The 23,949-nt window shown below is 43.9% G+C and overlaps 2 protein-coding genes across 2 annotated transcripts in view; one reads left to right on the top strand and one right to left on the bottom strand.

Annotated features, from left to right (window-relative positions):
* Nucleotides 1-1,107: 1,107 nt before the first annotated feature.
* On the bottom strand, nucleotides 1,108-3,096 carry RPS23 (ribosomal protein S23). The gene is made up of 4 exons (XM_080681959.1): nucleotides 2,799-3,096; nucleotides 2,198-2,357; nucleotides 1,425-1,545; nucleotides 1,108-1,302 (listed from the first exon to the last, which is right to left on the bottom strand). Exons 1-4 carry the CDS (start codon nucleotides 2,800-2,802, stop codon nucleotides 1,156-1,158), a joined length of 432 nt encoding a protein of 143 aa, XP_080538085.1. The 5' UTR covers nucleotides 2,803-3,096; the 3' UTR covers nucleotides 1,108-1,155.
* Nucleotides 3,097-3,147: 51 nt separating this feature from the next.
* The window catches only part of LOC308254760 (V-type proton ATPase subunit S1-like protein), a 53,991-nt gene continuing 33,189 nt past the window's right edge, over nucleotides 3,148-23,949 (top strand). Inside the window, exons 1-2 of the mRNA XM_080681152.1 lie at nucleotides 3,148-3,247; nucleotides 9,139-9,281. Coding sequence (XP_080537278.1) covers nucleotides 9,262-9,281 — 20 coding nt within the window. The 5' untranslated portion in view covers nucleotides 3,148-3,247; nucleotides 9,139-9,261. The remainder of the gene's footprint in view (nucleotides 3,248-9,138; nucleotides 9,282-23,949) is intronic.

The raw sequence follows: 23,949 nt of genomic DNA, 5'->3' as shown, positions 1-23,949 counted from the left end.
TTGAACAAAGGCACAGGGTTTCCTTTAAGAACTCATCTTGATCTTACGGGAAATGGGAAGCCCAAGAATATTTTCCAAATGCCCTAACCCTAACCCTAGGCTTTGGTTAGATAGAAATCAACCCGTATTTACTAATGCTACCAATAGCAGTTTCTCAGACTTAAGGCTAATGAGCCTCATTGCAGACATAAAATCTTCCACTCTATACAAATTTTGAAACTCATGGGCAATGAACCCCCATGGACTCAATACCCAGCTTCAACAATTAAAACACAACCCACCTTGACCATTACTACCTATTCACTTCCTTTATTGTTCTTTGTAGAAAGTCAGTCTATCAGTTACTGACAAACTCAACCCACTACTTTGTATACCTGGTCTTCCCTTGAACAAGCTTTTATTGTCTGAAATCCACTTTATTAAATCATCCAATGCCTAAATTTTGCTGTCATAACCACAGAAGCTACATGGATACTGACCTTTATACACTAAACACCAGAGCAGGGAGCAACTTGAGGGTAGTCTTTATATTGGGCCCCAAGATGTATCCAAGGTGATTCCTGCCAGTTTATTCATTTCTTTTTAAAATATATTTTTATTGATTTCAAAGAGGGATATTGATTGGCTGCCTCCTACTGGGAATTGGGCCCGAAACCCTGGCATGTGCCTTGATCAGGAATCAGAACCGTGACCTCCTGGTTCATAGGATGAACCTCAACCACTGAGCAAGGCTAGCCGGGCAATTTTTTAAAATATATTTTATTGATTTTTTTACAGAGAGGAAGGGAGAGGGATAGTTAGAAACATGGATCAGCTGCCTCCTGCACACCCCCAACTGGGGATGTGCCTGCAACCAAGGTACATGCCCTTGACCAGAATCGAACCTGGGACCCTTCAGTCCGCAGGCTGACACTCTATCCACTGAGCCAAACTGGTTAGGGCCAATTTGTTAAATTTACTGTTATTTTGCTTATTCAATGGATGGGGGGGAAACTTTGCTATGAATCTCATTTACTCTAGGAATTCTGAATTAACTGTTTTCCCAATCTCCTAAAATTGTAAGTTATACAATACAGTCTGTGGTAAGGAAAATAAGACACAAAAGCATTTTAGGCATATGAAAATTTATTACTACTGTGATTTCACCATCAAAACTCAAGATCTTGGTCTTTCCTTCTTGCCTTTGTATAAGGCCAAAAGAGACACATTGGCTACTTTGACAACCTTAAAGCGAACTCCAGGAATGTCACCAACAGCATGACCTTTGCGACCAAATCCAGCAACCAGAACTTCGTCGTTTTCCTGGAATAAAAATGACAGTTTATTCTGGTATCGGTAGCAATCACTAAAAATATTCATCATATAAGATAACTGGGGGAAACAGCCCCAGGAACAGAAGCTACAAAAGACTTAAAAGCACTTACCTCAATAAAATTCAAACAACCATCATTGGGTACAAAGGCTGTGATTTTTTTGCCATTCTTGATCAGCTGGACTCTGACACACTTCCTGATAGCAGAATTTGGCTGTTTGGCTTCAACCCCTCTGAAACATAAACAGCACAAGAGTTGATTTTCTGAAAAGGGATACATTTTAGTTCATTAAGCACAAAACGCATTACAACTTGTACTGTCTCTACCTTTTCTATCTATTCCTAAATTGCTAAATGCCTGTGATTTCAACCAAGTATCTCCTGTCTTAGTGTCATTAGCACAACTGGAGACACCTGCCCCTCTATAGTTGTAAAATACGAAAACAAGAAATTCTGAATTTAACACTTGACTGTCACTAAATTTGATTGGATACGAGATTATGATTTTATGAAGTAAAAAACGGTTGAGTACTGCAAATTCATGTGATGTTGTTCAACTTTAGCTGGAAATCTCAGGCAAGAAACTTAAGTTTTCTCAAGTAGAAAGGTGTGATTGGTTGCATTAAAAAGTTCATGGATGTCAACAGCTTAGAACAGTTCCCACACATACTGCGATTTGTCCCTTATTTCTCCCCTCCAATCCCACCCCAATTCCCTCAAGCTAATAATATTAAGGGATTAAAACCCTTGGTCATCTAACCTCCGAACCGTTGTTACCAACTCTCAAATAAATATACTATAGTTACGCAAAGACCTAGAGTTTACACCACAACTTCTTTGAATGTGAGTTACCAGAGTAAAATAAAAGACTGAACTTTCACTTACACTTTTTCCAGCACAATCCCCTTTGCGTGGGAAGCGCCTCCAAAAGGGTTGGCCTTCAGGGCCGTGCCCAGATGGGCCTTCTTGTACTGTTTATCATGCCACTTCTGATCTCGCCGGTGGCTCCGGAGCTTCCGGGCAGTACGAAGACCGCGACACTTGCCTAAAAACCACCATCACCTTAGTTCCCCCGTAAAAGCGCCCCAGTCATACTTAACTCCTAAGACACTACAGCTGCACAAGCCGGCAAGCTCTCACATCACATCTTGGCACATGGTCCAGAACTTAAGCTTCCCTTGAATCAACTAAGAGATGGGCACGAGCGCTCCAATGGGTGCTTCTTCCCAAGGGCCTCAGGCCCCACGCCCAGGCTCAGTAGCAGCGTCGGCCGCCCAGCTCCCCTCACTCGGCGGGCTCCGCGGCCTGGGCCGCACCGGGCCCCTTCGGCTTCGGCCCATGTGGCTGCGGGCGCGGAGTTTCCCCGGGCCTCCCTCGTCGGTCCTCCCCCCGGCGTCCTCCTCTCCTCTCCGCTCCCACCCGCCCGCTCCCCCTGGAACTCCCGGCTTATGTTTGCGATCACCTCCACCCTGCAAGGACTACTCACCCATCCTACCGGCGCCACGGGCCTGAGCGAAAGAGAGAGGCTGTACAGGAAGGAGCCACAAGCCCCCGCGAGCAGGCTCCGCCCCGCCAAGGACCCATGAGGCTGTCTGCGCCGCGCCTGACCCGAGTCTGGAGCCTCTCAGTTGAAAGAGACAAATGTGCACCACTTTCCAGAATCTACGTCTTATCTAACCTTTTTGAAATTCAGGGATATATAACTTAGATCGGTGTTTATTTCTTTTTATGTGGATGCCGAAGGCAAAAGGAACATGGACCCGCTCACAGTGCGGCACTGGCGCGGTCGGCAAAACCACGGGGGCGGGGCTTGGTGGCGCTGGGTGGGGGAAGGAGAGGGCTCTCGTCTGCGTCTGGGAAGCGGCGTGTGGGCCATGTGCTTATAGTTTGGAAACTTAGACCTGTGCGCCTTAACACCCACTCGCAAGCAGCATGGTAAATGGAAATAGTTTTAGTGAAGTCATGTGATGTAGTAATTAAAAACCCAAGCTCTGGAAGCAGACCAGGCCTTAAACCCCAAAGCTGCCATATACTGGTTGTGCGACCTTGGGCATTTCATTTAATGAACTCTTTAAATATCGGTTTGTTTTGTAGAGTAAGAGTTGGTTGCGATTTTGGTTCATCCAGAACTACTTTTTAAATTGTCTTCTCTGTGCCAGGCATTGGGAATACAACAGGTAACAAGGGAGTGAAGGTTACTCCTCTTACAAAGTTTATATTCTAGGTGTGAGAAGGCAAGAAATATATATAAATATATTTTTAAATAAGGTAATTTTACATAGTAAGTAGTGCTATAGAGAAAATATAATTGGTTAAGGTGATACTAACTTGGGGATGAGATTGGCTACTCTTGATAGGGTTGATGAAGAAAGCATCTTTGTGGACCTACAGTTGAGCTGAAATCCCTAAAGAGAGGGAGTCCCTTAGGCAAGTATAGTGGGTAGAGCCTTCCAGGAAGAAGAGTTCTCAATGAGCAGAATGAGCTGGAGCTTTTCAAGAACCAAAGGACCAGGGAGGAGGAGCACAGTGAATGGAGAGAGTGGTGCTAGGTGAGACTGACTGGAGTGGAGTCAATAGAGTGAAAGAAGGAAGTGTAGACCAGAACTAGAGACAGTTTTTGTAACGAATTTTTCTATAATGTGTAGGGGAAAGGGGCTATCTGAGGAGAGATGTGGAGCCAGGATGGGTTTGTTTTACGGCATTTTCGTATGCTAATGGGATTGTCCCAATAGAGAAGAAGAAATAATTAGAAAGGATAATTGCACGAGCAAGTCCTGGAGTAGACTAGAGAGGAACCCAAGTGGAGGAGTTGACCTCAGGAATAATAACAATTTTTCTTTCGTAGTACAGAAGGCAAAGTATAACTAAGTAAATTGGAAGATTTGTTCATGGGAAGATGTAGAACTTCGGTTTTGAGCAAAGTCATCAATGAAGAGAAAGAGCAGGGAAAAGAAGTTTGAAGAGAGAGGGTAGGATGTGAAATCATCGTCTAGGAGAGTGGTCGGCAAACTCAGTCAACAGAGCCAAATATCAACAGTACAACGATTGAAATTTCTTTTGAGAGCCAAATTTTTATTTTTTTTTAAATATATTTTATTGATTTTTTACAGAGAGGAAGGGAGAGGGACAGAGAGCTAGAAACATCGATGAGAGAGAAACATCGATCAGCTGCCTCCTGCACACCTCCCACTGGGGATGTGCCCGCAACCAAGGTACATGCCCTTGACTGGAATCGAATCCGGGACCCTTCAGTCTGCAGGCCGACGCTCTATCCACTGAGCCAAACCGGTTTCGGCGAGAGCCAAATTTTTTAAACTTAAACTTCTTCTAACACCACTTCTTCAAAATAGACTCGCCCAGGCCGTGGTTTTTGTGGAAGAGCCACACTCAAAGGGCCAAAGAGCTGCATGTGGCTCGTGAGCCGCAGTTTGCCGACCGCGGGTCTAGGATAACTGCTAGCTAGCATTAAATAGTACTTTGTGATACATACTGTTTTAGGTGCCTTACATTTATTAATTCATTTAATTCTCACAACACTGAAAAGTAAATACTTTCAGTACCCCTGTTTTGCTGAGGTATAGTTACTTAGTTGCTATAATAAATTACCATAGACTGGATGGCTTATAAACAACAAATTTATCACAGTCTGGAGACTGGGAAATCCAAGATCAAGGTGTTGACAGATTCAGTATCTGTTAAGAGCCCGTCTTGATTCATAAATGATTCTCATTTTCCTATAACCTCAAATGGCAGAAGGGCCAAGGCAGCTCTCTGGTGTCTCTCTTATTTTTTGTTTTGTTTGTTTTTTTCAAATTTTTTGAGATATAATTGATACATTGGGATCTCTTTATAATCCCATTTATGAGGGTTTATGACCCAATCACCTTCCAGTGGCCTTGCCTTCTAATACCATCATCTGACCCTGGCCAGTATGACTCAGTTGGTTGGAGCATTGTCCAGTGCACCAAAAGGTTTTGGGTTTGATTACTGGCCGGGGCACACCAAGGTACATATCTATCAATGTTTCTCTCTCTCCTCCCCTTTCTCTAAAAGAAAAAAATTGGTAATCATGTCCTTGGGTGAGGATTAAAAAACAAACCATATAGGGATTAGGTTTCAACATATGTTTTGCCTTCTAATCTAGGAACGTGAAAAGATAGATTGACGAAGGAATGTGGGATTGAACAGTTCTTAGGGCCAATTTGAAACTATGCAGTTACATAAATCAGCATGGTTTTGTATCTTCTTCAGGTTCATTCATTGTAATGACTAGGTAGATGGAGAGTTGGATTTATCAGGGTTTGGGGTAGGATCTAGTCAGGTGTCTGGGATAACACTCTAGCCAACTGAGCCACACCAGCCAGGGCAAGAATAAAGTATTATAATTTGCATGTCCATGCGTTATTAGAAGTATATGGAAACCAGTAGACACCTTGTCCCCAAAGAATACTGTTTGTAGTTCTTGAAATGTTGGGGGAGGGGCAGGGAAGAGAACAAGTTTCCCTCTTTCCTAGTATTTCCTTCCAAGTAGAAAGATTTAAATTAGTGTAACTCCTTATTTCTCTGCCAGTTGACTCCAAGCCAGGTGAGGAGGGGTGACATCTGTGATAAATTGAGGAAGCTCTTCTTTATTGCCTTGTGGGGACCCAGCTTGCCCACTGAGTGCGTTTTTCCTGGTTCTCCTGGGGCAGGCTTCTCTTCCCTATGGAGAGTCTAGTGCTTCCAGGATAGTCTGCCATGTCTGTCTTCTGGGGAAAAGGGTTCAGTTACAATCCATCTTGTTCCTGCACTGAACTTTGCCCTCCATTCTGGCCTTCCACAGTAATGAAGGTGATATTTGCTTCTCCACTTATCTTACCCTTAGTTTTATTTTTGTTGGTTTAGCACTCAGGTGGGGCAGTAGGGTATTATTATTTGATTTCTCTCAGAGCCTACCCCTGTCAACTAAGAAGAAAGATTGATATTTTGAAATTAGATCAGTTGATGGGGAGATTTATGCTAAGGGTGATGCCTTCATACTGTATAGGGGAGAAGCTAGCTTTTCCGAAGGATAGCCAAAAGTGTTAACAATGTTGACAATTGATATTGGAGCATTTAGAATAGTTGGAAATAATTCCTTGTGCTGTAGCTGTAAAAATTGAGGCATTAGTTGCTATGGAAATGTGACAGGAAGTTAAAATAACAGCTTTAAGTGAGGAAGAAGAAGCAGTAAGGGTAAGACCCATGATTACATGCCCTGTATAACTACTAGTGATGAATATTGAGTGCTTCATTTTACCTGATTAAATTATTAAACATAATTTTTCCTCTATCCAAAATGAATGAGATCTATCTTCTCATTCTCCCTACTTTTTGGTACATTGGTTATTCTCATATCTATTCCAAGGTGGAACTAAAGAAATATGTGTGTAGTGCCATATAATCTTACTAATATTCAGGCCTGATTTTTAAAATCCTTGTTATTATAATTAAACTTCTGTGTAGGATCTGGGGGGGGGGGGCTTGACAACACTGTTCTTTGATATCCTTTGTGAAGTTCTGGGGAGTTATTTTAATAATGCATATTAAGTTATTTCTCAGGTCTTCTCTAACTTGGCTGAGAACCAAACAAAAGAACATAGGCTTCTATTTCAGCGGGGAACTTTGAGTTATAAGAAATGAAAGATAATTTTTCTCACTAGGAAAAGAAAGATACTGTTACTCACTTCCTGGAATATTACGTTTTAGAATCTCATTCCCTGGAGAGGTTTAAGAATCTGGTAGACAGGCCAGATCTGTTCTGTCAGTGAGGTCAGTGGGGACTAATTGATCTATGGTGATGAGGAATGGCTGGAAGTAACTCTTTTAGCCTTTGTATTCCTCAGTAAAATGAAAATTCACCAGATTATTTCTAGACTAGAGGCCTGGTGCAGATTTGTGCACATTGAAAGGAAATTAATTAGAAGAAATATTTTAGAGGCCGGGGAGGGACTGCGGGAGATTGGCCGGCAGGGGAGGGACTGGGGGATGTTGGCTCCAGGGCATGTCTGGTCCCACTCACCCAGTCCTGATTGGCTGGACTCCACCAGCAAGCTAACCTACCTGTCGGAGCATCTATCCCCTGGTGGTCAGTACACATCATAGTGACTGGTCAAACAGTCAAACGGTCAGAGGGACAATTAGCATATTAGGCTTTTTATATATATGTAGATTATTTAAATGTAATAGTATGTAAATTATAATATATAAATTTAAAAACTATAAAAGTAAGTGAAAACTTTTGAGTGTTTTATACTACAAGAGAGAAAAAGGAGTGAGAAAATAGAATAAGAGGAAGAAAAGAAATGAGGTGTTCTGAACAGGAATAATTTTTCCACAAGTTTAAACCATTATCTTTTTATCTTGTTCCTAGCAGTCCTTACTAATTATGAAAATAACCCAAATGAATGAATCTGTAACCAGTTTATAGATATCATTTTTAATACTACGAATAATATGTTCATGGGCCAATTTTAAAACTTAGTTAGGTTTTAAGTTAAATTTTCCAAATTTAATTGTTTAGCAAACAACATCTTGGATTTTTACTGAGTAGTTGGACACATTGCTCTCTTTGAAATTAAGTGTGCTAATTAATTTTTGTCCAAAGAATTCATACTGCTCTTCTTATAAATGATGGCTTAAAGTATAGGGCAACATCAGATAGCATATATTCTCAATACAAATTTTGTTTTACTGAATTTTAACTCTGATTCCTGTCTGTTGAGGTGGGAAATCTGCAGGTACTTGGTGAGAGCATTTTTGAGAGTGGTAGAGGCCTATTTCTCCCTAGGACCCAGTTCTGTTAGGTTCTCCCTGTCCCACAAACCTCCCTTCCAGTCCATGCCTCTATTACTACACTAAATTTGTTAACTAGAAATCCCTTTCAATAAAGGTCCTTTTGTACTGCAAGTGAAAGATCTTACTTCAGGCTGTGTTAAGAACAAAAGCCTAATTATTGGAAGGGCACTATAAGTAGCTCATGGATCCCAGTACCAAGGGATGCACACTGACCTCATGAAGTGAAGGTCACTGGTTTGCTAGGTGCAACATCCTAAAGGTGTTCAACCAGCAATTATGTGTTCACATTTCTACACATCACTGGGCTAGGAGCTTCTTGGGGGCTGGGACTGGGTCATTTTTGCCTTGTATTCCTGACATTTAGCACATGACAATGAATGTTTGTCTAATGGACAAATTTATGAAAGAATAGGCTTCCTATCTCAGTTTAGCTTGAGAGCCAAGAATGTAAATATGTGCCACTAATTTGATACATTATCCATGTTCAAAGAAGTCAAAAGGGAATCTAAAGTAAGAAACATTAATATTTAAATCAAAAGCACTTATAAGTATTTCATTTACTAACTTGGTTCTAATCAACTCAGAAGTTGATTTGATGAAAATTGGTAGAAATCATGGCAGCAGTTAGGCTGTGAACTTGATATAGAGCAGGGGTGGGCAAACTTTTTGACTCGAGGGCCACAATGGGTTCTTAAACTGGACCGGAGGGCCAGAATAAAAGCATGGATGGAGTGTTTGTATGAACTAATATAAATTCAAAGTAAAGGAGCGGAGGGGAGAGCAAGAGAACCGGATAGAACAGCCAGATCCGGCCCGCGGGCCGTAGTTTGCCCATGGCTGATATAGAGTCTGCACCACAAAAAAAAAAAGAAGAAGAAGAAAAAAAGAGTCTGCGTTAGGCTGAATTCTCCAGAGAAAAAGAAAGAAAAAGAGATACATATTTATTTATATATCCATTCATCCATCCATTCATCTACCCATCCATCTATCCATTTGTTCATTCATTATAGGAATTGGCTCATGCAATTATAGAGGCTGAGAAGTGCTAAGATCTGCAGTCAGCTAGCTGAGACTCAGGAGAGCTGAGGGTGTGGTTCCAGTCCTAGTTTGAGTTTGAAGGCAGGAGAAGACTGATGTCCCTGCTCCAGGACAGGTAAAGAGAGTAAAGTCTCCCTTACTCCATCTTTTTGTCCTATTCAGGCTTCCAGTGGATTGGATGAGTCCCTCTCACATCGGGGAGTGCAGTCTGTTTCACTTAATCTACTAATGCAAATATTAATCTCATTGAGAAACATCCAGAAACACTCCCAGATAATGTTTAACCAACTATATGGGCAACTCCTGGCCCAGTCAACTTAATACATAAAATTAACCATCACAGAGTCATACCCCCCAACAAGGAACAAGAAGTACACATATACTGTGGTAGTTTGCTAATGAACTGATGTAACTTGGGTTTTGTCCGTTTGCATTTTCAAACTACTGAATTTTTAAAAAATATATTTTTATTGATTTCAGACAGAAAGGGAGAGGGAGAGAGAGATAGAAACATCGATGATGAGAGAGGATCATTGATCGGCTGCCTCCTGCACACCCCGTACTGGGGATCGAGCCCATAGCCAGGCATGTGCCCTTGACCAGAATCAAACCCCGACTCTTCAGTTTGATGGAATACTTGAGTTAGTTGATTTTTTAGTTACAGTTGCCTAAATATTTAGGCCCTGGGAGTCATAACCATGAGGCAGGAAGTGGTAATTAATTATGTGACATTATTTGGTACCTTTTATTGAGCACCAGCTTAGCCTCTAGGTTTATTTCAGTTACTTAAACACAATCCTTGCCCTCAAGAAGCCAGGCCTTCTGGTGAGAAAATGCACTGTAAATAAGCAATGGGAAAATAAATGTCTCAGTACAAGTAGTGATACATATTATGGTGAGAGTGAAGAAAATGCAGGGAGAGTTAGAGCAGAGCCACTGATGTGCAAAAAAGCTTGGCATGTGGAGGGTGTTGAAAAGCTGAGTGCCAGCCAGTGCTGGAGCATGGCGGGAAGAAGGGATGGCATAAAATGAGGCGAGAGAGACCAGTGAGGGCCATGTCGTGCAGGGTTTTGTAGGAGGGGGATGGATTTGGATTTTGAATCAGTGTGCAAAGATCTTTATAATTCATTTGAACAATTGACTAATATGATTTTTCAGTCTGAGAGCAATTGGATGAATAGAGACCGGTGGTCTGGTGTTGGTGTCCCTTGTTTGGGCCACCATAATGCCAGGGTTCTTATCCCAGCCTTACAAAGGGTTCAGCATTCTGGAGAAAGGGGCTGCGTGTCGATGATTAAGAAGGAGTCCAAAGACGAAAGATAGTTTTGAAAGGCATTGGGGGTCAGAGGAGCTTCAGCTAAAAGGAACTGAAGACTCTTCCCTTGACCAAGGACCCGTGCTTTTATTCTATCACAATTTGTCCCAAGGCAAGGTGGAAATATACACTTCAAAGGGTAAGGTATCAAAGGATATTGTCAGATTGGGGAATAGCCTACAGCCGTTCAGGTGTTTGGCCAACAGGAGGTAATAAAATTCCCTGAGCTGTCTGGAAGTTAACAATCCTATTCAGGTTTGGGGGAAGTGCCTTAGCCGTTTCCAACAGGTAAATTACATTTGACTCAACCCTGTTGAGCTCCCCAAGCTTCACCAACCTTTTGGTGAAACTCTTGTAATTATTACATGCTGGAATTGGTTCTCGGCAGTCTGGCAAATGCTAAATGCTCCTTAAGGCAAATATTTCCCCCATGAGAACATAATTTAATATGATTATGGGAAGATAGATTTTTATATTCAAATTTCCAGGTAACATTTCATTTAGCAATATATGGTAAATCAGAAAAGGAAGCAAACCCAAGGTATTTTCGGTCCGAAAGAAGGCAGCATGCATATATAACTTCCTGGTATCTTATGGAGATTGCTGAAGGTGTTACAGAAGACCAAAGAAAACCAAGGACGCTTCTGAAAAAAGGAGGGACACTGTTTAATACGCCAGCGGAATCAGGGAACAGCCTTCCAAATCTGAGTGAAGGAACATGCATGGGGCTTTCCTTTATATCTCCCTCCCTGTGATCTTTGTCCCACAAACATGGATTATGCTTCTGGTCCTTTTCGAGGGCCTTGCAAGAAGGCCCCCAGGTGTTGGGGGATCTCCAGGCCATATCTGATGGTCTGGCCTGTCGCTAGTGTTAATAACCCTCCCTCTGGGGCAGGGCACTGTTCACAGTAACAGGTTCTGCAAGACCAGTATCTGGGAAGGAGAGAGGGACTTAATTATAGGTTATCAGGAATGTACACTGAGCTTGCTGGCGTGGATTCAGGTCACTAGCCCCGAATATCAGGGTTACATTGTAATTAGTCCTTTTAGCCTTCTCATTCCCCATGCCCCCCCCCCCCCTCCCCATCGTCCCACAAGCTTCTCTTAGCCTTGTGGTACAACAACTACGGGATGTTATGGTGAACATGGACAATGACTACTCTTAACTGCTTCCAGCTGGAAAGGGGCGATGACAAGGGGTTAGCATCCCGTGGGGAGTTTGTAGGGAATTCTGAAGTTTAAAGGCATTCCCGTCCAGTTTGCAGGCAGGCAGAGGCAAGCAGTGGTTCCACACACGTAGAATGTTCCTGCAGGGGAGCACCAGGTGGTGTTTTCAGCCTTGAGGGTAGAGTTGCATAGTTGTCTGGGAGGCAACCTGTTGGATGTTGGCCCTGGGTACTGCTGAAACAAATAGGAGCACATTAATTAGCTGCACATTGACCATGACAGGTCCTGTCATTTTTTCCATCCAATACAATTCCCTCCCCCCCCACGTGCATTTGGTAGTGGAGTCATAACATGCCGCAGGCTGATAAGTATAGCTAACAAAAATCTGGCTTGATAGAGCTTTCCCATAGGCTACCCGGTCTAGCAAATTTGGGTAGTGAGTTTCTAAGCAAGGACATGTGGCAGTGGTCCCTATGGGAGGCAAGTATGTGCTAGCTAATATTATTAGTGGGAGCATGTTATTCCCTCTATTTCTGTTCAGTGGGGGTCCACAACAGTGAACCGCTAGGACAAAGAGCAGTATGATGGCTATTACTGCAAGGCAGAGGTAGCCAAGGATAGCATGACAAGGTGCAGTCCAGCAATCCATGATGAGGCCTTTGTTTCCTTGCTGTGTGGGAAGCAGTAATTTTATGGTGCTTCTGTGTTCCAGTAAGAACAGATGAGTTCTCCTCCTGGTGCTAGTCTCGGGTTCCGGCGGCACTCTTTAGGAGGAGGTAAGAAAGAGAGATTAGTGTTAGGGAGAATTCAGCAGGGCGTTTCTGAATTCCTTGGTGCAGGTTGATCGGCCAGATCTGCTGTCTTCTTGAGAGTGATCCTCAGGGGGTGTTTCTGGTCAGAGGTCACCTTCCACTCAGGCTGGGCATCACTCGGCTGGTGGGCTGCCTGCAACCCTGAGAGCTGTGGGGGTGGTTAATATGACTGGATAGGGTCCCTTTTCCAGTCCTTTACCCAAATCTGGTCTCCAGGTTTATTAAGGATGTACGGCTGTTCCTAGAGAGATGGGTAGTCTGTCAGTAACCCATCTGTGTACCTCAAAGACAGTTTTTCCAAGTCCTTGTAGTTGTTTCTGGATTTCTAAGTTCCCTATTTCCCCCAAATCTCCCTTTGGCCGAATTAAGGGAGAGGGTCTACCATATAGAATTTCAAAGGGAGAGAAACCTACCCTGGCCCTTGGGGCACAGCGTACCCTCAGAAGTACAAGAGGCAAGATATCTGTCCAGAGTAAGGTTGTCTCTTGGCATACTTAGCCATAGTCTGCTTTAGAGTCCGGTTCATGCGTTCTACCGTGTTTCCCCGAAAATAAGACAGTGTCTTATATTAATTTTTGCCCCCAAAGACACGCTAGGTCTTATTTTCAGGGGATGTCTTATTTTTCCATGAAGAAGAATATGGTACACATTTATTGTTAAATGAAAATAAAGGAAATTTATTACCTGTATACGGTACGGTAGTACGGTAGTTGTCAACACAAACCAGACAAACTGTGAATCCTACAGTATCAAGAATTTACTCATTTATTCAATGACAATCATGTCATCATCTTCTGGAACATCATCATAACAATCCAATTCCTGAATTTCCTGGTGAATTTCTTGTGACTCCATTTCTTTCAGAATCAGTGGACCAAATCTCTCATGTTTAGCAATAGCACTGTCTTTAAATGAGTACTTCTTGTCAAGGTAGCCTGCTCGCAGTGCATTTGCAATGCAACTATCAGTGATTTTCTCCCATGAATTCTTCACCCAAGTCACAACTTCTTGCAGTTTAGGTTTCACAAAGTTTCCACGCTGATTTCTCTCCATTCTATTTTCAATGTAGTCATTAATTTCCATGCGCAAATTGTCTTTGAATGGCTTGTTTATTGCAATATCAAGAGTCTGGAGATAAGCCGTCATTCCTGCGGGAATCATTATCTGATCTATTTTTCTTTCGTGAAGAAATGTCTTCATGTCTTTAGCGCGGTGAGTGCTGGCTGCATCCCAGACTAGCAGACCTCTTTGGCTCCCTCGCATAACAAGCGGCAGCATTAAATCGACCCACTTCCTTATAACTGCTTGTGTGGCCCAGGCTTTTTCAGTTTCAGGAATAAAAACGCCCAAAACACGTTCAATCTTTTCCTTCTTGCCCTTAGAAATGATTAAAGGTGGGATTTTAGTGCCATCCAGACGAATTGCCAAAATACAGGAAACACGTGCACTTTCGTAAGCAGTGGAGGGAATGTACACTAAGGAGGCACCCCGCTGTTCAATTGTTGTTTGAGATGATTGCCCCATAAACACTGCAGTTTCATCCATAGCAATCATGTTGGAAAGATTGTATTTAGAGAAGTCAGCATCATCAATAAAGGACTTGAATGCAAGTGCTTGCTTAATAACTTGAGTACCTTCCAACCTAAACAATGTTGTACCAGTAGATCTTAAAGACAGTTCACTTCGCTGAAGGAAATTATCCAGCCAGTGTTGTGATGCTTTGAAGTCTTCGGGGGCTATGTCAAACTGTGGTGCCATTGCAAGGGCAAATTCTTGAATCTGAGCCCTATTCACAACCAAAGCCTTTGCTCTCCTGTCAACAACCCATTCACAGATCAGGTCTTCCAGCTCGGAAAATAATGGTTGCCAACCTGATCCACACTTGCGCTTTTTAGCATTTCCCTTGTCCACTTGTTCAATGAGGTTACCATACTCTGCTCGCCATTTTCAGACCAATCAGATACTCAACATCTTCTCTTTGCAGAAAGCAGTAAGATTTTGGCCCCAAGAGTCTTCCACGATTCCCTTCTTGTACTCCACGGAGTAGCTTTTTCTTTTTGGGCTCATTTCTAGGGGTAAAAAAAAAAGGAATTGGGGTATCAAGGTGGGGGGTGGGGGATCACTCAAAATGACACAGCGGGGATTAGAGGAGGGAATCAAAATGGCACAGGAGAATCAGAGGGGGATTACCATTTTAGTAACCCCTTTTGATCCTCCTGTGTCATTTTGATTGTCCCCTCTGATCCTCCTGTGTCATTTTGATTGCCCCCTCTGATCCTCCTGTGTCATTTTAAGTGTTCCCCCTCCCCCCACCCCTGAGCCACTGAACACCTTCACCAGACATCCCCCTTACCCCTTTATCAGACATTTACCCCCTGGGGCCTGCCTGGGGACTGTCACTGGGCTTGCTGGGGCCTGGATCTGGGCTGGAGCAGGGTCTGCCACTGACTGAGAACCTTCAGTCATCATGAAGGCGGCCGCGAGCATCAGGTAGTGTCACCAGAGACAGACCAGCACTCACCACCTTCGCCGCGTCCCGTCCGCTGTAATCCTCCTGTTCTTCTACACGCATCTGCGAAAGTCTCCTCCTCTCTCCCGCCCTGCGCTCACCGCTCACTCCGACCTCAGCTCACTCCGACCTCAGCTCCGCCTCCACACAGCAGTGACGTCAGGACTCCGCGTAACGTCACTGGTTGCTAGACGCCAGTCGGGGCGGCCCTAGCGACCAGTTTATGGTAAATTAATTTTCATTCTGAGACAGAGCCTGGGGGTCTTATTTTCGGGGGATGCTTTATATTTCACTCAAGGAAACCTGTAAGTAGGTCTTATTTTCGGAGGATGTTTTATTTTCGGGGAAACACGGTACTTTCCCTGAACTCTGAGGCCTGTAGGCTGTATGTAGGTTCCATTTAATTCCTAAAGCCTTAGCTACCTGTTGTACTATTTCTGCTACAAAGGCTGGGCCATTATCGGAGCCTATGGTCAGAGGCATTCCATACTGTGGAATTATATCCTTTAGCAATGCCTTAGTGACTTCTCTCGCGTTTTCCGTGCGAGTGGGATATGCCTCGACCCAGCCTGAAAAGGTGCAAACAAAAACTAGCAGGTATTTATTCCCTCTGGTAGGCCCTATTTCTGTAAAATCTACTTCTAAGCCCTCAAAAGGAGCTTGCCCACAGTGCTGAACTCCTATTGGTCCCACAGGACCCTGTTTGGCATTGTTCTGAGCACAGAGGAGGCAACGCTGAGAGACTGAGGCACACAAGGAGAAAGATGGGCAATTAGGTAATATCTGCCTAACAAAGCTTCTAGGGCAGTCTTCCCTACATGAGTAATTTCATGCTGCTGGAGGACCTCCTTATGGGCTAACTGTTCTGGGACATAGACCCTATGATCTGGGAGTATCCACCAGCCTTCCTTTGTTCTCTTGCCCCCTTCTTGCTGGGCCCATTCCTCTTCCTGAGTAGTGTATTTTGGAGGTTCAGGTAATTCGGGGGCCAACATGATCTGTGACGGTGCCACTTGTTCTTTAGCAGCCAGCTTGGCTGCGGCATCAGCACATTGGTTTCCTTCTGACACTGAGTCTTTCCCTTTCTGGTGACCTTTGCAATGGATGATGGCTATTTCCTTGGGCTCCCAGACTGCTTCTAGTAACTTTAAAATCTCATTCTGATTTTTGATTCCTTTTCCTCCGGCCGTCAAGAGCCCCCTTTCCTTATATATGGTCCCATGGATATGCAGGGTAGCAAAGGCATAGCGCGAATCAGTGTAGATGTTGGCATGCTTATTTTTTCTGAGTTCTAAGGCTCTAGCAAGGGCCCAAAGTTCTGCCCTCTGGCTGACCATCCATCAGGCAGGGCCTGTGCTTCAATTGTCTCAAAGTTTGATACCACTGCATATCTGGTTTGTCTTTTTCCTTCATCTAAGAAGCTGCTGCCATCTGTGAACAATACCAAGTCCGGGTTTGGCAGGGGTCTATCCGTTAGATCTGGCCGGCTGGAATAAACCTCCTCTAGGACTTCCAGGCAATCATGCTCAGGGCCCGCCCCCCCCCCCCCCCCCCAACCCAGCAACAGGTAGAAAGGTAGCAGGATTAAGATTTCTTACTGCTTCTAATCTTACCTGCGGGTTCTCACTTAATAGGCCTTAATATTGAGTCATTCGAGCATGAGTCAGCCAGTGCTGCCCCCTTGCTTCCATCAGGGTGACAACAGCATGAGGTACTTTTACATTTAAGTTTTGTCCTAAGGTAAGCTTATCCACTTCCTTGACTAACAATGCAGTGGCTGCAAGGGCCCTGAGACATGGGGGCCACCTGGAGGCTACTGGGTCAATCTGCTTGGAGAGATAGGCTACTGGTCTTTGCCAGGGTCCAAACTCCTGGGTTAGAACTCCTAGGGCTACCCTACCCCGCTGTTCTCGTGAACAAAAAGATTAAAGTCTCGTGTCACATCTGGAGCCCTAGTGCTGGGGCCTCAGTGAGCTTTGCCTTTATGGTGTTGAAGGCTTTCTCCTGTTTGGGACCCCATTTGATGGGTGACTTCTCTTCTCCTTTCTCCTCTTCTGCCTGCTTTTCCTTAGCCTGCACCTGCCCTGCCTGCCTCTTCACTCCTGCTATTAAAACTTTACTCTGTCCCTTGTTACACACGCAGAACCAGACCCAAGGCGGCAAGGTTTGAGCAATTTCTAACCATCTGTCTATGTAGGGAAACTGATCTGAGTGTCCAGGATCTTTCGTGACTACATTCCAGACTGCCCTTACCAGTCCTTTATCTAAGGAGCCTTCCGAAGGCCAGCCGACCCTGAAGGCTGGCCATTCTAATTCACAGAATTTCCTCAGTGTTTTGGGGTTCATTTTAATACCATAGTCTCCATTGAAACCCTTTTCAAAACTTTACAACATGCAATTGAGAACAGTGGGTTTACTTTGTCCCGAACCCATGATGATCGGTGGCGAGAGACAGACAAGGGAGGGGGTGAACCTGTTTTCACAGATCCTCACTCAGATGCCCGCCTGGCCGCATCCCTTGGGAGCTTAGATTTGTCTTAGCTAAGGTGCACCCGTATAAACCCCGGGCCTGGTCACCTCCACGTGGCGGTGAGTCACCGTTATGCCATATGATGAATTGAGGAACCGCAGGTTGGGGCCCACTCGGACTCCGTAACCAAGGTCGTGGAGCCACACAAAGGATAAGAGAGGGCAGGCCCTCTCTCTCCACACTCACACACTTTCACCGGACAGTCACTCAGAGTTTAAAAAAACAGTCCACCCAATTCCTGACCAATTTACCTGATGAAGTCCTATGACTTCTGGGGAGGTGGTCAAGCTCCCCCTTCCACTCACTGGAGTGGGCCTGACTGACTGGGGCCCCCTACATTACCGATTCTGTCGACAGGTCCAGAAGTGTCCGTCTACTTTCTCCAGATGCCGGCCGTGTCCTAGGCTGAGGTCCAGGAGCGCCAGGAGTCCCCGATTCAATTCTGCTAAAATCAGCAGGGCGCACCTTCCGGAGGCCTATCCCACGCCCCCGGGCCCCAAGCCCTGTCCCCTCACTGGAGGCCAAAAAAGCCAAGTGCGATTGGTTTCCTGGTATCAGGGAACCAGCTGTTGCAGAAGACCAAAGAAAACCAAGGACGCTCTGAGAAAAAAAGGAGGGACACTGTTTAATACGCCAGCGGACTCAGGGAACAGCCTTCCAAATCCGAGTGAAGGAACACGCATGGGGCTTTCCTTTATATCTCCCTCCCTGTGATCCCACAAACATGGATTATGCTTCCGGTCCTTTTCACAGGCCTTGCAAGAAGGCCCCCAGGTGTTGGGGGATCTCCAGGCCATATCTGATGGTCTGGCCTGTCGCTAGCGTTAATAACCCTCCCTCTGGGGCAGTGCACTGTTCACAGTAACAGGTTCTGCAAGACCAGTATCTGGGAAGGAGAGAGGGACTTAATTATAAGTTATCAGGAATGTACACTGAGCTTGCTGGCGTGGATTCAGGTCACTAGCCCCGAATATCAGGGTTACATTGTAATTAGTCCTTTTAGCCTTCTCAAGGGGATATTTTACATGTGCGTGTGCATTTTCTGCATATCTTATGAGCAAGTCACTAACTGCTCCGTGTTCTGGAATATCTTTAGGATGTTTGTATGTGAACAGTTGAAAGGTAGAAATGATATCTTTCTTGGTAGCAAACAGCAGTTTGCTTATAGCCTTGGAAACTCAGGGTTTTTCTCTCCTGAAATGAAACCCACTGCTCAGCATCTGAGCAGGCAGGTACCATGCCAGGCAGGTGATACCCTAGTGCTTCACAGCCTGCTAGCTATCATATTAGCATTTTTGGTTATTGCTTTTTTCCTCCAAAGTCACAAGATGAGCTATTCTCAAACAATCACATCTTAACTGTGACTTCTATTCTAAAACACGTGTGAAACCTCGTAGCTTCTAAATATTCTGCCTTAAATATTTTTAACCAAGTGGGAGAAGACTTCAACAACAGAAAAAGAGCTATATTAAAATTTTAGCATCATCAAGTCATGAAATATATTAAAATGGTACTTGATTTAAAATAAAAAATGTTATGTATATGCTTATGCATGAAAATATAACCGAAGCAGATTAATGTTAAGAACTAAGGGACTAACACTGAGGTTTCTTAGTGTTCACAGAACCATTATCATCACAGTACAGGATCACCATGTACTTGCGCTCCCACTTCCTCCTGACCAGGGATTTGGGCAGCCATGTGGTTAAATACAACTGCTACTCTCATGGGGGACCAGGAACTCCTGCTCTGGCAGCTGGAGGAGATGTTCTGTATTTGCCCTGACCAATAGAGTGGCCACTAGCCACACATGGTTACTGAGCACTTGAAATTTTGGTTAATCCCAATTGAGATGTGTATAAATGTAAATTATACACCAGATTTCAGACTTAGGGTAGAAAAGGAAGATAACTATCTCGTTAATAATTTTTAAAATAATTATGTTTGACATAGTATTTTAGGGTAAATAAAATACAGGGTGAGGCAAAAGTAGGTTTACAGTGTATGGAAAATATCACAACAATTAATAAATCATAATACAAGAGTAAACTCTGTTTCATGTGCAAAAGTAGGTTTATAGTTTCCATACAACAACTGTAAGCCTACTTTTGCCCCACCTGGTATATTACTACAACTAATTTAAGCTGTTTATTTTTACTTCATTCAGTGTGGCTTCTAGAAAAATTTAAATTGCATATGTAGCTCTCCTTATATTTCTGTGGAACAATGCTCTTCTAGGTCCTTGCTACTCAGAGGTCAGTCTTTAGGTAAACAGCATCAGCACCATCTGGAAGAGAAACAAAGAAGCTCATAAATGCCCCACTCCTAGCCTCCCAGACCTACTGAATAAGATTTGCATTTTAACAAAATCTCATGTGATTTGTATGCACATTAAAACTTGAGACTCTAAGCTCTAGCTGGTTTGGTTCAGTGGATAGAGTGTCGGCCTGTGGACTGAAGGGTCCTGGGTTTGATTCTGGTCAAGGGCACATAGGAAATTATGATCTCACTAGAGGCCCGGTGCACGAAATTCGTTCACAGGGTTGGGGGGGGGTGACCCTCAGCCCAGCCGGCACCCTCTCCAATCTGGGACCCATCGAGGGATGTCCGACTGCCCTGATTACCCACAACTGCCCTCCCTTGCAGGCCTGGTCCCTCCCAACTGCCCTCCCTTACTGGCCATCTTGTGGTGGCCATCTTGTGTCCACATGGGGGAAGGGTCTTTGACCAATGGGGGCAGCCATCTTGTGTGTTGGAGTGATGGTCAATCTGCATATTACTCTTTTATTAATAATGGGCAGTCAGACATCCCTCTCACAATCCAGGACTGCTAGCTCCCAACTGCTCACCTGCCTGCCTTCTTGATTGTCCCTAACCGCTTCTGCCTGCCAGCCTGATCACACCCTAACCACTCCCCTGCCAGCCTGATTGATGCCTAACTGCTCCCCTACCAGCCTGTTTTCCCCTAACTGCCCTCCCCTGCAGGCCTGGCCACCCCTAACTGCCCTCCCCTGCAGGCCTGGTCCCCCCCAACTGCTCTCCCCTGCAGGCCTGGGTCCCTCCCAACTGCCTTTCCCTGCAGGCCTGGTCACCCCCAACTTCCCTCCTCTGCTGGCTTGGTCACCCCTAACTGCCCTCCCCTGCAGGCTTGATCGCCCTCAACCGCCCTCCCTTGCAGGCCTGGTCCCTCCCAACTGCCCTCCCTTGCTGGCCATCTTGTGGTGGCCATCTGGTGTCCACATGGGGGCAGGATCTTTGACCACATGGGGGCAGCCATCTTGTGTGTTGGAGTGATGGTCAATCTGCATATTACTCTTTTATTAGATAAGATAGAGGCCTGGTGCACGGGTGGGGGCCAGCTGGTTTGCCCTGAAGGGTGTCCCGGATCAGGGTGGGGGTTCCCTTAGGGTGTGGGGCGGCCTGGGCGAGGGGCCTGTGGTGGTTTGCAGGCTGGCCACGGCCCCTGGCAACCCAAGCAGAGGCCCTGGTATCTGGGGTTTATTTATCTTTTACAACTGAAACTTTGTAGCCTGGAGTGGAGCCAAGCCTTCTGCTTGCTCCGTGGTGGCAGCCATTTCTGTTGGGGTTATGTATCTTCTATAATTGAAACTTTGTAGCCTTAAGCGGAGGCCTGGGCCAGCCAGGGTGTGGAGAAAGCTTGGCTTCCTCCTTCACCCGGGGCAACCCTAGCCTCCTGCTCTTTCCAGCTCCGTGGCTGCCGCCATTTCTGTTTGGGTTTATGTATCTTCTTTCATTGAAACGTTGTAGCCTTGAGTGGAGGCCTAGGCCGGCAAGGGCAGGCGGAAAGCTTGGCTTCCTCCATTGCCGGGGAAACCCAAGCCTCCCTCCTGCTCTCTGTGGCCGTAGCCATCTTGGTTGGGTTTATTTGCATATTTGCTCCTGATTGGCCTGTGGGCATGGCTTGTGGGTGTAGCGGAGTGATGGTTAATTTGCATATTACTCTTTTATTAGATAGGATGGGGTAAATATTTGCCCAGGTTGTGGGCTGGATCCCCAGTGGGGGGCTTGTAGGAGGCAGGCAATCAATGATTCTCTCTCATCATTGATGTTTCTGTCTTCCCTCTCCCTCTCTGAAATCAATAAAAATATATTTAAAAAACAAAAAACAAACAAAAAACTTGAGTCCCTAAGACTAGGATTCTTGATTTAGCAAACAAAAAATACAAGATGTCCAGTTAAATTTAATATTTAATAACAAATGATTATTTAGTATAGCATACCCCAAATATTTCATGGAATATAGTTATTATTAAAATTATTTTTTGTTACTTATTACTTGAAAATTATTTATTATTATTGTTTATCTGAAACTCATACTTAACTGGATGTTCTGTATTTTTTATCTGGCAACCTTTCCTAAGACTTAATTCCTGATTTGTCTTGCTACCTGAAATTTCACAAAATGAGGAAAAGGATGGAAAGGTCAAAGGAGAGATGAAAGGTGGAAGTTGGGTGAAATAAAAGAACTGAGAAAAACAAGGAATAAGATGGGAAGTAGGAATAATGTAGGGCATGGAAAGACCACATTGATAATTTTTATTATTAACTTCCTTATTTCTGCATTCTCCCAGGTCCCCAAGTTACCATCCTTTAACTCCTCATTTATTATAAGGCTTCCAAGAGCCATGTTGGAAGAAGGTGTGTGTGTGTGTGTGTGTGTGTGTGTGTGTGTGTGTGTGTAAATTCAGTAGTAAGGATGGATTGCTTTCCTACAACCCATCATCTCTGAAATGTCACTTACAAATAGCACCTTTCAGCTATCAGTATTTGGCCTTTAAAGATTTCAAGGTCCTTAAGTGCCTAAAATGCTGACACTTGCATTTTGGAGGATTTTCTTTATTGTGGCATTTAAAATTTATTTTTAATGTAAAACAACTCTTAGAGCTGTTATTGTTGTTTTTAATGATTTTTAGGTGGGCAGAGGCTGGTGGGATTGTAGGCTGACAAGGAAGGAATAATAATAGATATTCTTTATTTAACTAGTCATTGAAGCAAAAAAGGCATGCATCTCTGGTATTTTTTTAAAATATATTTTTATTGATTTCAGAGAGCAAGGGAGAGGGAGAGAGAGATAGAAACATTAATAATGAGAGAGAATCATCGATCGGCTGCCTCCTGCATGCCCCCTACTGAGGATTGAGCCCAAAACCTGGGCATGTGCCCTGACTGGTAATCAAACTGTGACATCCTGGTTCATGGGTCGATGCTCAATGCTCAGCCACTGAGCCACACCAGCTGGGTGTGGTATTTATTTATTTATTATTTATTAAAATTTTATTTGATTATAGTAGGAACACCTAACATAAGATCCACTCTCTTAACAAAGTTTTAAGTATACAATACAGCGCTATTAACTATAGGTACCATCTTGTACTGCAGATCTCTATAATTTATTCATCTTGCTTAACTTTCTGCCTGTTTATTAACAACTTCCCATCAGCTTTTGCCCCAACCCCTGGAAAACACCATTCCACTCTTTGATTCTATGAATTTGACTATTTTATTTTACTTTTATTTTTAAATATATTGAATTTTTACAGAGAGGAAGGGAGAGGGATAGAGAGTTAGAAACATGGATGAGAGAGAACCTTCAATCAACTGCCTCTCGCACACCCCCTACTGGGGATGTGCCCACAACCAAGGTACATGCCCTTGACCAGAATCGAACTTGGGACCCTTCCATCTGCAGGCCAATGCTCTATTCACTGAGCCAAACCGGTTAGGGCTGAATTTGACTATTTTAGATACCTCATATAAATGGAATTATGACTGTTTGTGACTGGCTTATTTCACTTAGCATAGTGCCCTGAAGGTTCATCCGTGCTGTCACAGAATTCCCCCATTTAAAAAAATTTCCCCTTTTTTAAAAGGCTGAATAATATCCATTGTATGTCTATGCCACATATTCTTTATCCCCCATCCATCGACAGACACTTCAGTTATTTCTAGATCTTTGCTGTTGTGAATAGTGCTGCATTAAACGTGGGAGTGCTCATATCTCTTTGAGATTCTGATTTCAATTCTTTTGGATAATTATAAGTGCAATTACTGGATTCTATAGTAGTTCTATTTTTAATTTTTTGAAGAATTGCCGTATTATTTTCCATAGGAACTGCACCATTTTGTAGTCCCACCAAAGGTGTCCAAGAGTTCCAGTTTCTTCACATCTTTGCCAACACTTGTCTTTTGTTCTTTTGATAATAGCCATCTTAACAGGTATGAGGTAATATCCCTTTGTGGTTTTAATTTCATTTCCCCCTTTTGGGCACATGTTGGCTATTTGTATGTCTTCTTTGGAGAAATGTCTATTTAAGTTTTAAGGCCCTTTTTTTAAATTGAATTATTAATTTATTATTTTTGCTATTGACTTTTTCCTTATATATTTTGGAATTAATCCTTTACCAGACATTTTCCCATATAACCCTTTTG

The sequence above is a fragment of the Plecotus auritus genome (assembly GCF_963455305.1).
Source record: "Plecotus auritus genome assembly, chromosome: 7".
NCBI lineage: Eukaryota > Metazoa > Chordata > Mammalia > Chiroptera > Vespertilionidae > Plecotus > Plecotus auritus.
This window is presented reverse-complemented; position numbering and strand designations above follow the sequence as displayed.

Excerpts from the sequence above, each read along its gene's own strand:
- RPS23 (XM_080681959.1), bottom strand. Across the intron at positions 1,546-2,197 it reads GGGATTGTGCTGGAAAAAGT|AGGGGTTGAAGCCAAACAGC; the intron begins GTAAGTGAAAGT and ends TTTATGTTTCAG. Across the intron at positions 1,303-1,424 it reads GTTGTTTGAATTTTATTGAG|GAAAACGACGAAGTTCTGGT; the intron begins GTAAGTGCTTTT and ends TTTTTATTCCAG.